Below are 13,580 nucleotides of genomic sequence, written 5' to 3'. Positions count from 1 at the left end.
CCTGGGGTCAAAAGCAAAAAACCCAAACCCCAAAACACAAACAAATAACAAAGACAAGAATACAGCAGGAATTCCAGGCTGGAAAGTCTAGGAAAGATCTTCAAAGCAGAAGTGCAAACTGTCAATGTTCCTGACTCTGATATGCTTTGTCTAAGTTGAGCATTGCCAGATCAAAGAGCTGTGAGCAATCCAAGTGCCTCCAGCCTGGGAGAGGAGGTGAGGATTGCCAGGGATGTCAGCAAGAGGGGGTCTGGGCAGGAGTCAGAAAGTGCTCCCAGACTCTCAAGCAGGGAAGTTAGACACCTGGTGAAGAGGCAAGTTCACAGCCTACTTATCTGACTTGAGAGGGATTTCTGTATTTCTCTTTATTATCCTTCAGCTCTGAGCAATTATTCACCTTTGGAGAGCTGGTTGCTTTCTGGAAGGGAGAGAGCAGCTTGTAGATACTGAATTATAGAGAGCTCCAAAGGTCAGGTAGTCCAACCCGCTGCAGCGAGCAGAGTCATCCTCCACTAGATCATGTTGCTCAGAGCCCTGCTGAGCCTGGGATCACCCTGGATGCAGAACACTGCTCCTCAACCAAGGGCTGGTCAAGCTGAGAGAGATGATTTGGAGGCTGAAGTTCCAGTAACTGATTTCTTCACTAGTTTCCATAAATCCCTTCAGTAGTTTTATACCCAACTCAACAGGAATCTGCTGTGTATGTACAAAATTATGCCTCAGGTTGAATAACAGAGGTCATGCGGACTTGTGAGGCTTTATGGTTTAACTCTTGACTTCAGCAGGCCCATGGCCATCAAAGCCATAGTTTTGGGACTCCTTTCTTTGATGTGTCTTCCAATCATAAAGAATGGCCTGAAATCCCTATAGGAATCTCAGGTGCCTTGAGGAGGGAGAGTCACACAAACACACACTTCCCCCTTTTCCTTTTTTCATGTTTCACAAAAGTTAGGTATGGAAAATTGGAAGCCCTTCTTTTCTGGCGGGGTATGAAATGGCATTGATGCAACAATAGCAGTAGCAGGGCTGTGATGAAACCTCAGGTATAATGATCTGCTGGATTCTATTATCCTGGTGACCTAGAAAAGCATTTGTGAAATAGTTCATCTTGTCAAGAGGCCTTGATTGTTCAAGGACGGCTCTCGTTCTGCATCAACCATTCCCTTTGCCCCAGCTCCACCTGGCATCCATAGCCTGGGATTTACATGGCAGCAGATAATTGACAGTCATGTCCCTGTGCTGTTTGCTAAGCCCCCTCACCTGAGCCTATGAAATAGGGACTGCTCTTAACCAGAAGTGAGCTGATTCTCCCTCCCTGCTCTCGTGTGACCTCACTTGCCTCCAGTTCTGGTGCCCCCAGTGCAAGAACAGGGACACAAATTGGACCTGCAGATATCCTTCCTGATTTTATAACTCCACTAAAACACAGGCTGCAGTAAAAGCACTGTTTTTAAAAAGTAAATGAGAGTGTTTTGAAGTCTCTTTTGAAAGAGAAGCTTGCAGGATTCTGCTCTCTTGTATTTTGCATTGCCAGGTGCCAGGTGAGTTAGATGAAAGTGATTGTGAAGATGTTTGATGATGAAAGACTATTTTTACTTTTGTGATGAGCTAGCCAAGAAATAACCTTTATGTCTGCATAAATGTAAATTCTCTCTCTCCCCATCGAAACAAGGTCAAAGTCCAGGCTCTGAATTAGCCTATAGAATAGTCTAAGTTTTAGTGTCTTTTTCCATTGCTTTGCTTGAAGGAACTGTCTTCATTTTACTTCCATAATCCACTAGTATCTTGTTTTTCCTTAATAATTTTTCCCTTTTATTTTTTCTCTCACAGCCTGCCCCATCATCAGCTCCACCAAAGGCTCCGTGCGAGGTACAGCGGCACAGCAAAGCCCAGTGCTGGGATATGGACACACTCCCGGGGGCTGGCTTTTGAGGAATCTGAGTGGGCAGGGAAATGGTTTCCTTGTCCTGAGGGAAAAGGGGGAAATCTGAGAACTGCAATAGGAAAATATCCTTTATGAGGTTGAAGAATATCCTGCACTAACTGCATTGGCATGTTCCTGCTGTTCCTTCAGCTCCTGCTCTTGGATGTTACTGCCTAATTCTGGGATTCTCACTGGGCTTAAGGAAGTCAGGCCTCAAATGGCTGTTGAATTTCAAGAGGATTTCAGTTCCTAACTCATATAGGGTCCTTAAGGAAAACTCTCAGTCTGTCTCAAGATCACCTTTGCATCCTCCAGAAGGTGTATAGATACCCAAAGAGCTGTCTGTAGTCAGGCTGTGGATGCTGAGGGGCCTGGAGCATCTCTAGAGGAGGAAAGGCTGAGAGATCTGAGGCTCTTGAACCTGGAGAAGAGCAGCCTGAGAGGGGATCTGCTCAATGCTCAGAAAGAGCTAAAGAGTCAGGGGCAAGAGGCTGGGGTCAGATTCCTTTCAGTGGTGCTCAGCAGCAGGGATGGCCATTGTGATCTTGGGCAAGCTGCTGTGGGTGCCCTGCTTTGGCAAGAGGTTGGGCTGGGTGATCTCCACAAGTCATTTCCAACCCTCACCACTCCGTGTTTCTGTGACTTTGCTAGGGTAGAAAGTTCCTATCTCTCCTGTCTCTGCTTGCTCTTTTGGGGTTGTTCTGTGTTGTTACTTAGAAAGCAATTAGTTGTGCCTATGAGCTCGTATCACCTCCTCCTTCCCCGGGAACCTTGTGACATGGGTGAGATTGAGAAACTGGCTTCAGTTCTCAGCTCTGCTGTTACTCTGTGATTTGAGCCACTTTGTCTTTGCTCTGCTCAGAGCTCACAGGGATGTGCATCCCCACCTGGGCTGCTGTCCTGTCTGTGGATGCAGAAGCCAAAGCAATCAAATCATAAAGCCATGACAAACGCTGACCTCTCCTTCTCCTCCTTGGCAAAGATGGCAGAGCAGCCCTTTTCCTCAGCAGCTCACTGAACCATTCCCTGGTAGATTCACACCTGATGATAAGACAATTGTATTACAATATGTTTGTCATTTATTTTCAGTCTTTACACAATGTTTCCATCATTATTTGAAGGATGTTCCAGGTCCAGAAGCTCCATATCAGAGAGAAATGGCTCTCAAGTATGTCTTTTCTCTTGGCAAACTCCCTAGTACTATTGGAAAATGCAAAAAAGCCTCCAATCACCCTGGACCAAGCCTCAGGCAAAATAAAAACTCAAACCAAGCAACTGCAGAATATTCTAACCATTGAAGGGGTGAGGGAATGCAGACTGAGAGCACCACATTGTAATGAAGTTGTAGCTTTCCCATTTGCTGCAGAATGAGCTATCTCCTTCATCCCAGCCTGCTGCAAACCCAGATAGGCTGAGAAAAAAGAATCCCACTTGCAAGATCTTGTCTTACTGAAGAGGAAACTGAAATGAGAAGATGACTTGGAGCTTTGATGATGAGCTGAAAGAGTCAGATGAGGCTGCACGTGCAGGGAGGCGATGTCAGGGGAGAATCTCTGTAGACCACATAAAGCAGGTCACCCTGGGGTGCCACGTGAAAACAGAGTCATGGGGATGCTCATACTTTAAAGCTCTCCTTTAATTTCTCTCCCTCTTACATATAAAGATTTCAGAGCAGAAATAATTCTCTCTCCCTGCTAGCAATTACTGGGCTGATTCCACGGCTTTTGAAGATAACATGTTGCATCTAGCTGCAAAGGAGAAATGGTTGGAGTAAATTCTCTCTCATTTGTTTCTCATTCTGAAGACTTACAAGCACAGTTGTGAAAGTCTCCATCCTTAGTCTGCTCTTCTCCATAAGGAGGAAGTTACAGCAATGTGTACAATGCACAGACACAAACTCTTTTCATTGGATGTGGAGTACCCTCCAGGTTTGCAGTGGGTTTGCAGAGCCTTACTGTTGTGTTACCATGGTTGCCTTCTTTGTGCAAGCTAGAGGCTAACTCTACCCACTGCTCAATCACACTACTTCTGCACTCTTTTCTAATCAGTTATTTTTCTGTTTTGCTTTGTTTCAGGGTTTGATATGATGGAAGTTTTTGGCTTAGTGGAGAAGGAATATGCCTCCATTAAAGGGGTAGCTATGGAGCCGTTCATATTCACTGGTTCCCGAACCTTCACCCTCTTCAGAGACATCCAGCTCACCCAGAGGACCAGGTGGGAATGGGGTTGTGACTGGTGGCATCTTCATCACCAGCCTCTTACATACATGTTAGCCATGCTCACAGCAAAAGGGGATCATTGATCTCTAAGTGAATGATGTAGACGACTGCCAACTTCAAAATGCCATCATGGATATTATGAGAGCCAGGAGTGTGCCCAGGTGGCAAGGAAGGCCAGCAGCATCCTGGCCTGTATCAGGAGTAGTGTGGACAGCAGGACCAAGTTGTTGATCATCCCCCTCTACTCAGCACTGGTGAGGCCACACCTTAAAACCTGGGTTCAGCGCTGTAGCAGGCTGCCCAGAGAGGTTGTAGAGTCTTCCTTCTCTGCAGAAATTCCAAACTCTCCTTGACACAATCCTGGGCAGTGGGTGACTCTGCTTTGCCAGGGTCTAGATGATCCCCAGAGATCCCTTCCAACTCCCACCACTTTATGATGCTATGGTCTCACAGCTGCACTCTGCAACTTGGTCCTTGTTAATGAGGGGGAATAACCACCAGCTCTGGGTTGTGACTTGGTCCTGTTTTGTTGCATACCAAGCTTCTCCACATGGTCCCAAGCAGGCCAGGCAGCTCCCATGAACCTCACTCGTTTTTTACAGCTCTGCTCAGGAATGACTCTTGACATTCAGTGCTACACTGTTGAAAGCTAATTACTGAGACACTGGCTTGGCTTGATCTGGGTCAAAGAAGCAAATCTTCTTCCAGTAAACACAGTGGGGGAGATTCGGAGAACCCTTTTGTTTAAATACTTGGAAAATGATGGACAAAGCCTTTTGGTCAGCTGCTATAATGCCTTTCCAAGAACATTACTCCTTCAGAAGCAGAGAGGGGACTAAGAATCTGACATTACTTATGAATCAGTGCTGAAAATCCTGGGGCATGCTGTGTCCCTACAGCACAGGGTGGTTAACCACAGCACAGGAGGTTTCACCTCAACAGGAGGAGCAACTTCTTCACTGGGAGGGTCCCAGAGCCCTGGATCAGGCTGCCCAGAGAGGTTGTGGAGTCTCCTTGTCTGGAGACTTTCAGGACCCATCTGGATGCATTCCTGTGGACTGTGTCCTGCAGAGCCAGGGAGGTTCTCCTCCCCCTCTACTCTGCCCTGCTGAGACCTCATCTGGAATATTGCATCCAGCTCTGGGCTCCCCAGTTCAGGAGGGACAGGGATCTGCCGGAGAGAGTCCAAGGGAGGGCTCCAAGGATGCTGAAAAGATGCCTGATGAGTTGTGTATGTGCCCATGCAAAGCTGTCCTGCTTCAGATCACAGAGGTATTTCAGGCACAACCAATGTGACCTTTCTCTTTGCCTCATCCTCTCAGAGCTGCTCCTGCCCAGTGTGCCCTGATGGCTTTGGCAATGGCCAAAGAGGGAGCTGGGTTGTACCAGCAGCTGATGATGGGCATCACTGCATGGCCCTGAGTTGCAGTGCTGAGCCTAGATTCTGCAGCTGGGGTGTGAAGGCCTGGAGGGGACTTCCTGTGGGCTCTTTGCGTATCTCTGAAAGGCGTTTGGACTGATTTCAGCAAAGACTCACCCCAAGACACATGATGCCTGGTCGTCCTTCTTTAAAAGGAGACCTGGGACTGGTTTGGAACCTGTCAGGGATGTTTTGTAATTTGTCACTGTCTATTTGAAAAGCATTAAGGCTGCACTCACTGTGTGCCTTGGCATTCCCCAAGGCGTCTCTGGCAGTGATGGACTGACACTGGCTGCTCCACCTGGCTCTTCACTCTGGCATGAAAGGAAGGTCTTTGAGGGCTCATCACTGAGCTCTAGCTTCAACAGTCTGAGAAAGGTGCACAAAACAGAGGTCGGTCTCTCTCCTGGTGTACCATGTTTAGCTCCCAAGGGTGAAACTTTTCCAGGCAACCTTAACAAAGACACACATGGATAGGCCCTGTCTGTAGGACGAGGAACTACTTTGAGAGTGCTGGAGCCCTGGAGCAGGCTGTCCAGAGAGGCTGTGGAGTCTCCTTCTCTGGAGACTCTCAAAACCCACCTGGACACATTCCTGTGCAACCTGCTCTAGGTGACCCTCCTTTAGCAGGGACACGATGGTCTCCAGACATCCCTTCCAACCCCTGCGGTTCTGTGATTCTATGTTGCCTGCTGGCTCTCACTGCTTTAAGCCACTGATGCTCTCCTTGTGTGTCTCTTCCCAGTGCTGTCCACCTCTTTGCAATCCCACCTGAACACACCATCAGCATCCTCCTGCGCCTCCTGCCTGACACCCCCAAGGAGCCCTTTGCTGTGTGGCAGGTTACAGATGAGGACTTCCAGCCCCTTCTTGGTGTTAACCTTGACCGTAAGTTTTTTTGCTGAACACATTAAATTCAAATATTTGCAGGCATTTCTGTCAGCAGCAGAGCTCATTTCAACCTTCACTTGGGAAGTTTTAATGGGTTTGTTATAGAGCAGAGGTTTTGGGTGAGCTTTGTCCCTGTGCCAGCATTGCATTTTAAATACTGCATAGTGCAGTTAAAAGACTTATTGCCATTTTTATTCTACTTGTGATATAGTCCTCATTTTTGCCTATTATTTTCCGTTGTTTAGAAGTGTTTCATTATGATATGTGAAGACTTTCACCTTATTTCAGCCTATTTATTTATTATTATTCCATATGAGGGTGAAACCAATTTCTCTGTTAATTCTAAGCTGTTATTTGTCTGTTTTCCCTGTAGCCAGTAAGAAAACCTTGACCTATTTCAATCATGACTACAAGGCTGATTTACAGGAAGTCTCCTTTGACCAGCAGGAAGTGAAGAAGATATTCTATGGGAGCTTTCATAAGGTCCTTATCAAGAGAGGAGAAACATGTCTCACCACCTCACCCCAGTTTGGGAGTATTATGCCATCAGTGGGTGTTATTCCAAGTGAGGAGTGATGGAACAAATGCTTTGCATCCAGGTTGTTAGGGACTGGAAAACCCATTTGATGGCTGAAGTTTGTAATTGTTAAGGATTAAGGTTCATCCTGTGTTCAAAATGTTACATCCAGCTATTGGTTACTCTCCTTCCCCCCCCTCCCCCCGAAACTCCAGAACTGTGGGGTTTTTAATAACCAGGAATATTTGAAAAAATCACCATTTTGTTTTAGAATTTGGGATTTTTGATGAGCAATTAGTGCTGGGAGGATGGAAAAAATATCAAGCCCTATGAGAAAGCCACCTTGTCCCTCACAATGGGTGTTTTTGGCTATCTGTGTCCTCATGTCAAAGGTATTCCCCAAATGAGCACTTTCTACCAGTATCTGTAGGCAGTCTCATCATTTAACTAGTTCTGAAATCTGAATTATTCAATACCACAACTCCAGCAAGGCTTCTCCCAAGGACAGGTGAGGGCAGTATCAGGGAAAAGTGCAGTGCTGCCCAGCAGACACAGCACATATCAAAACTTATTCCTGAGCCCCTGGATCCATTTGCTCATTAAAACCACATCACCAGTAAGAGCAGCAGTCTGGGAACTGGGCAGAGGCATTGCTGTCTTTAAAAGACTCCTCAGCTCATCAGGGAGCTCCAACCCACCTTTTCCCACCGCCTGCCCAGGTGCACTTGGCTGTGAGTCACTTCAAGGTCAAACTCTATCTGGACTGCAAGAAAGTAGCAGAGAAGCACATCCAGAGCCTCGGCAGCATCTCCACCGCCGGCTTCATCATGCTGGGAAAAGTGACAAGGACCAGAGGGCCCAGGAGTGGGTCTGCATCGGTGAGTCCCTCCAGGCACAGGCTGCGGGAGAGTGAAGGGAGGCTTCAATTTGGAGCTGGCTGGGGCTGGCAGATGGAGAGGAGAGGCAGCTCACATCCCTCTGGCTCAGAGTGGCTCTGAGCGCTGCTGTGACGCATGTCCTGATCCCGCTGATCTTGGTGCTTTAATGAGCTTTGCCCCTCCACCTCCCACCTCTCATGGCGGTCTGTGATCAGAGGCAGCAGCAGGAGCATGTCCCAGAGGTGCCTTCAGCTGGCTGCATCATCTGGGGACTGGGGAAGCACAGATCCTGCACTGAGGTGCTGAAGCAGACAGGAGGGTTTGGGAATTGCCTCTGCGAGAGGATGCTGAGCACATCAGCTCCCTCTGAGTGATACTGGGAAATGCCAGTGACAGGCTTGGATGTTTCTGTCTCCAGCCTGTTTGGGACTGGCTGAGCTGCATGCAAATGACAGGAAAATAATCTTCAGTATAGGGGCTCTTTATCAGCTGCTGCTTGAAAAGAAACCCAACCCAGACACTTGTGGCCAGCCTTGTGGGTATCTCCTCCCTGCATCACACTGCTGCAGAGAGCCTGATCCCTACAAGGGAGGAGAAGAAGGACGAGTATGCCATGCCCAGTTTTAAGCTGGAAGAGGGGAGATTTAGAAAGAAGTTCTTACAGTGAGGGTGGGGAGACACTGGAACAGGTTGCCCAGGGAGGCTGTTGGATTCCTCTTTCCTGGAGGTGTTCAAGGCCAGGTTGGATGAGGCCTTGAGCAACCTGGGCTGGTGGGATGTGTCCCTGCCCATGGCAGGAGGTTGGAACTGGATGATCTTGAAGGACCCTTCCAACCCAACCCATTCTGTGAGTCTATGATTGTTAGCACTGGACCATCATGAGGTGTGGTGAAGGACCCTGTATGCCAATGCTACTTTCATGTCAATTTCTTTTCCCCCCACAGTTCCAGCTGCAGTCGTTGCAGATCACCTGTAGCAGTGTAGGGGCAGAAGAAGACAGATGCTGTGATCTCCCTGCACTGGTAAGGCAAGAGGGAGCACTCTGCTAATTGATATGAAGCTGGAGATGATGGGATTGAAGTGACACTGCAAATGATTTTGATAGACTCAAGAGGGAAGCCATGTTCCCCTCTGGGGAACAACATTTACATATTTCTTGGTGAAGTGAACAAAACTCTGTTTGTTTCAAAGCCTCCAAACCCTGGTGCTGTGTCTGTTCCTCCTGTCATGACCTCATCTGTGACAGCAGCCCTGGCAGCCCTATGGCTTTGCTGAGACCCCAGCCCTGAGTCACATCATCCCCCTGCTCATCTGTTCAGGTTTTCTTCTTGACACAGAGAGTTGCTATGTGGGGTGCATAAATACTTAGCAAGCAGAAAATAATTTCCCAGTCTGTGTTATGCAAATTTCAGGTAGGGGTTGTTCGTATTTTTTGTCTCGCTTTGTTGTTTGACAGAAAATTCACTCAGTTGCACACAGAAATCTCTCAGTAGAGGAAAGAAACTTTCTGCTTTTCTCCAGCTGAAAGACTGGATTTTAAAACACTGAAAATGTTACCTGTGACCCATCCTGCCCTTGCCATTTTGGCTTGCTTTCATTTCAGAGGGATGAGGAGACCTGCCCCACCTTAGCTCCTGCCTGCTCCTGTGCTTCTGGTCACCCAGGTTTGCCAGGACCTCCAGGGCCCCCTGTAAGTTCACCTTTACACATAGTATTTTGCAGACACTACTGTTGCTTTGTGTTGTTTGGGTGTGTCAAGCATGAGGATAATGCTCATGGGGGACTCTGAGGCTTTAGAAGCATAGAATCATTTATCTTGGAAGAGATCTTTAAGATCATCAAGTCCAATCATCAAGCCAGCACTGCCAAGTCCACCACTAAATCCTATCCCTCAGCACCACATCCAATCCCTGCAGGGATGGGGACTCCACCACTGCCTTGGCCAGCCTGTCCCAGGGCTTGACAACTCCTTTGAGGAATAAATTATTCCTAATATCCAACCTAAACCTCCCCTGGTACAACTTGAGGCTGCTTATTCTTGTCCTTTCTGAGGAAGCTTTGCTGTTGTCCTTGAGCCAGGGCAAGGCTGAGAGGTGCCCTTCAGATTTCAGATGCTGATGAAATAGGGGGGTGGTGAGTTGGCAACACAACAGCTGCAGCTGGGAGCAGGCTGTGCAGTTCCTGGTACCACATTAATCCTCTTAGGAGAGGAGAACGTGTCACCCTCAGTGTCTGCAGAGATTTCATGGGTTGGAGGCTCTGAAACTCTTTGTAAATAAAAAAAAAAAAAAGCCCCCAAACCCCAACCACTACAAACCCTTCCTCTCTGGTTAAGTGGGAGCCTTACAAGTGTCTGTGTAGGTGGGCAGGGTAAAGAGAAAACAGACATTTTGCAATCCTGTCTGTCCCCCAAGCTCTCTTTATAGTGAACATGACCTGCAAGACAACCCTGAAGGAAAGAGTGGGGCAAGTGGTAAGAGTCATTCAGTCTGCACCATGCTCAGGAGCAAGGGGCAAACGCAATACTTTGCTTGATCTCTTATGGATGCAGGAGAGTCACCGTGGGCTTAAACCGCAAGAGAAAATATTCCAGTTCAACTCCACAAAGCAGTTACCAAAAAAATTTGCTTTTTTGGGAGTTTTGGGTGAAAACCCCAACATTTTATTTGCACAACTCAACTGAAACCTGACAGTCTGCCTAGAGCACCACCCTAGGTGTTTTTTCTCCTGGCAGATAACCTTTAAAACCCCATCAAGTGAAAAGGTTTCAGCTCAGGACCTCACTGCAAAGTAATTACGTGCTCCTTCCAGTGAAGTTTATTTACACAGCACAATCCACCACCCCCATTTGCCTCAATATCCTCAGTGCATAATTACCAGTTTGCCTTGGCCTGTGGTTTGAACATCCCCACAGAACAACTCTTACAAGAGCATCTCTTTGAAGCATCAGAGAAAACAGAGGTTTGACACACAACCTTGTCCTCACACCACTGACCCTTGCTCCTTTGCTGCAGTTACAGGAGCAGTCATTGCTGTTTTTAAAACTCCACCTAGCAAGCTCATGTCCCACCTTGTATTTATCACTGGCCTTAAGAAGTGTTTTTGACCAGCTTCAGAAGACTTCTGAAATGAGCTTCTGGGCTTTTCTGGAAGCATCTTTTCCAAATCCTAGATTCATAGAATCATTAAGGCTGGAAAAGACCTTTAAGATCATCAGGTCCAATCATAACCCAACTACCATGACCAGTAAACTGTATCCTGAAGTGCCACACCCACAGGTTTCTTGAACCCCTCCAGGGGTGGTGACTCCACCACCTCCCTAGGCAGCCTGTTCCAGTGCCTGACCACTTCTTCAGTAAAGAAATTTTTCCTAACATCCAATCTAAACCTCCCCTGGCACAACCTGAGTCCATTTCCTCTCATCCTATTGCTGGTTACTTGGGAGAAGAGACCAAAGCTCCCTGCTGGTGCTTTGTTAATTGAACTCCTGTGAGTTTTTTTAGATTCCAGAGTAGAAACTTTCAGATTAAGACATCAAATGTTCACACAATATTTCTTCTGGCCAGAAGATTGGTTTCTTCTCTCCAGCCACCAGTTATGCAGATGCAAAGCTAAACCAGATCTCCCCAGAACTGATTGCTGTCCCCACTCTCAGCAAGGTCCTGGGAAGTGTTCAAAACTCATGCAGGTGTGGTGCTGAGGGACATGGTTTAGTGCTGGCCTGGCAGTGTTGGGTTGATGGTTGGACTCAAGGATCTTCAGGGTTTTCAGGGTTTTTCCATTCCTAATGATTCTATGGCTTTCTTCCCTCATGTAGTCCCAAAGGCTGTAGATATGAGCACCTCTTCTTTTCCTTCTCAAATGTGTTCCCATGTCCTAAGTGACATTGTCTCAGCATGGATTCACTGGGGGTTGGAGGGAGGAGGTTGAGCAGGTTGAACCTTCATCTCAATGTAGGAGTGGGTGCAGTGTATCCTCTGCCTGTCATGGAGAGGCTGTTCCAGTCTTCCCTTCCAACATTTCCTGGGTGATTTGGTTTGCTTTCCTCTTGTCTCCATTTGCTGTGAGCTCTCTGGAGCAGGGAGCATCTTTCCCTGTGCACAGCAGAGCATGCCAGCTTGTGTTCCCTAGACTCCTGGTTACACCACTGTAAGGATGTTGATTACAGCAGCTTTGTGTCCTGCTGGTAGGGCAGCCCTGGGAGGAGAGGACCTCAAGGGGAGCAGGGGCAGCCAGGACCCAAGGTGAGTCCTACCTCTGGCTTCATTTACTTCAGGCTGTGTCAGATGAATGCTGCAGGAGTTCAGACTCCTCTGTGAGTGCAGCTGGATGTGTCCATTCCTGGGCTGAACTGGACTCCTTAGGCTGAGGACTGTCTACTGCACCAAGCAAAGCTGAAACAGAGCCTTCAAACCAACACACTGAGAAGAATGGGGTCACCTATTACTAATTAAATGCTCAGATGGGCTTTGCAAATAGAGAAGATGAGCTTGATTGTGCTGAACTGATGTGATGTGTGTGGTCAGCAATGGTCTCTGACAGCAGCCTTGCTGGGAAATGGTCAGTGCTTGTGCTGGGCTTGTTCTGGCTGCCCAGCCTCCAAACCAGAGAGACTGGGACTGGGGCAGAGTAGTGTGAGGAGCAAATCAGAGCAAGAATCACACAAAGCCTTCAGAAGCAGCTCTGAGATGAGCATAGAGAATGGATGGGCCTGAATGTCCAGACCTTGGGGAGTAGAGTGCAAGTGTTCACCGCTCCAGTGATCAATACAGGGCAGAGCCAGCCCAGCCCACTGGGCTTCTTCTTTGGGATGACATCTGGGAAAGCAACATAATTACAAGGGCATGGTTTTGAGGGAGTAATGAGAATGGATGCAGATCTCAGCCACGGCTTGAGGAACATTTCTCTTTGCTCTCTGGCCACTTCGAATACAAGCAATGACTCCTTCCTTTGGGAAGGTCAACCATGCTTTACAAAGCACCATCTGCAGCTTTGTTGTCTTCTCCCATGAAAGATACACCAAAACCTTGGACTTAAAGGCCACTGAGGTTACTAGAGATGCCCTCACTGTCCTGATTTCATCTTGAATCCTGCAGATGGTTCACTCCGACCCAGGTCACACAGTGCAGCACATGTGGAGAGCAGTCACTAATTGCTTTCTCTCCTGTTGGATTCCATGCCTTGGATTTAGGGTGAACCAGGCCCACCTGGACAAGTAGGGCCAGAAGGTCCCAGTGGCCAGCAAGGCTCTCCAGGGTCCCAAGGAATCACAGTTCAGGGTCCTGTGGTAGGTGATCTCTTCTACTGCCTGCTTTGGTCACTTGCTCTGTGCACTTGAAACATGCCTCAAAAACCAGAGTCTGCAGACAGCCCCCTGTGATCTGTGCATTTTCATCATCCTTACTGACAGCTGAGCAGCTGCACTAGAGAGAGGTGATGACAATGTTCTTCATGCTGCCTAGACCTTGCTCTTCGTCATTCTGACACAAACCTGCTTTTGTCCAGACTCTCCCTAATGTGTTTTAAATGAAAACAACCCAGTGGAGTATTCAGGCCTTTTTCTTTGCAGTCATCACTATTCCTTGACAAGCAGGGGAGGTGGAGGCTACTGCATGGGATGGTGGAACCCCTACACACATGCTGGGGTTGTAAAATATCCTCTAGCCCCACATTTAGCAGGAACCACCTGGGATGGGGATGGGGATGTGGAGCAGCAGGGAGCTCTTTGTCT

At 47.8% G+C, this 13,580-nt stretch overlaps 1 protein-coding gene across 1 annotated transcript in view; it reads left to right on the top strand.

Annotated features, from left to right (window-relative positions):
• Positions 1-13,580, top strand: part of COL20A1 (collagen type XX alpha 1 chain) — a 46,869-nt gene that overhangs the window by 26,000 nt on the left and 7,289 nt on the right. The window contains exons 21-29 of the mRNA XM_054391978.1: positions 1,831-1,869; positions 4,000-4,138; positions 6,309-6,451; positions 6,828-6,937; positions 7,691-7,849; positions 8,794-8,871; positions 9,453-9,539; positions 12,040-12,093; positions 13,041-13,136. Coding sequence (XP_054247953.1) covers positions 1,831-1,869; positions 4,000-4,138; positions 6,309-6,451; positions 6,828-6,937; positions 7,691-7,849; positions 8,794-8,871; positions 9,453-9,539; positions 12,040-12,093; positions 13,041-13,136 — 905 coding nt within the window. The remainder of the gene's footprint in view (positions 1-1,830; positions 1,870-3,999; positions 4,139-6,308; positions 6,452-6,827; positions 6,938-7,690; positions 7,850-8,793; positions 8,872-9,452; positions 9,540-12,039; positions 12,094-13,040; positions 13,137-13,580) is intronic.

The sequence above is a fragment of the Indicator indicator genome, chromosome 24, assembly GCF_027791375.1.
Source record: "Indicator indicator isolate 239-I01 chromosome 24, UM_Iind_1.1, whole genome shotgun sequence".
In the NCBI taxonomy this organism is placed as follows: domain Eukaryota; kingdom Metazoa; phylum Chordata; class Aves; order Piciformes; family Indicatoridae; genus Indicator; species Indicator indicator.
The sequence above is the reverse complement of the archived record's forward strand: the minus strand, read 5'-3'. Positions and strand labels throughout refer to the sequence as shown.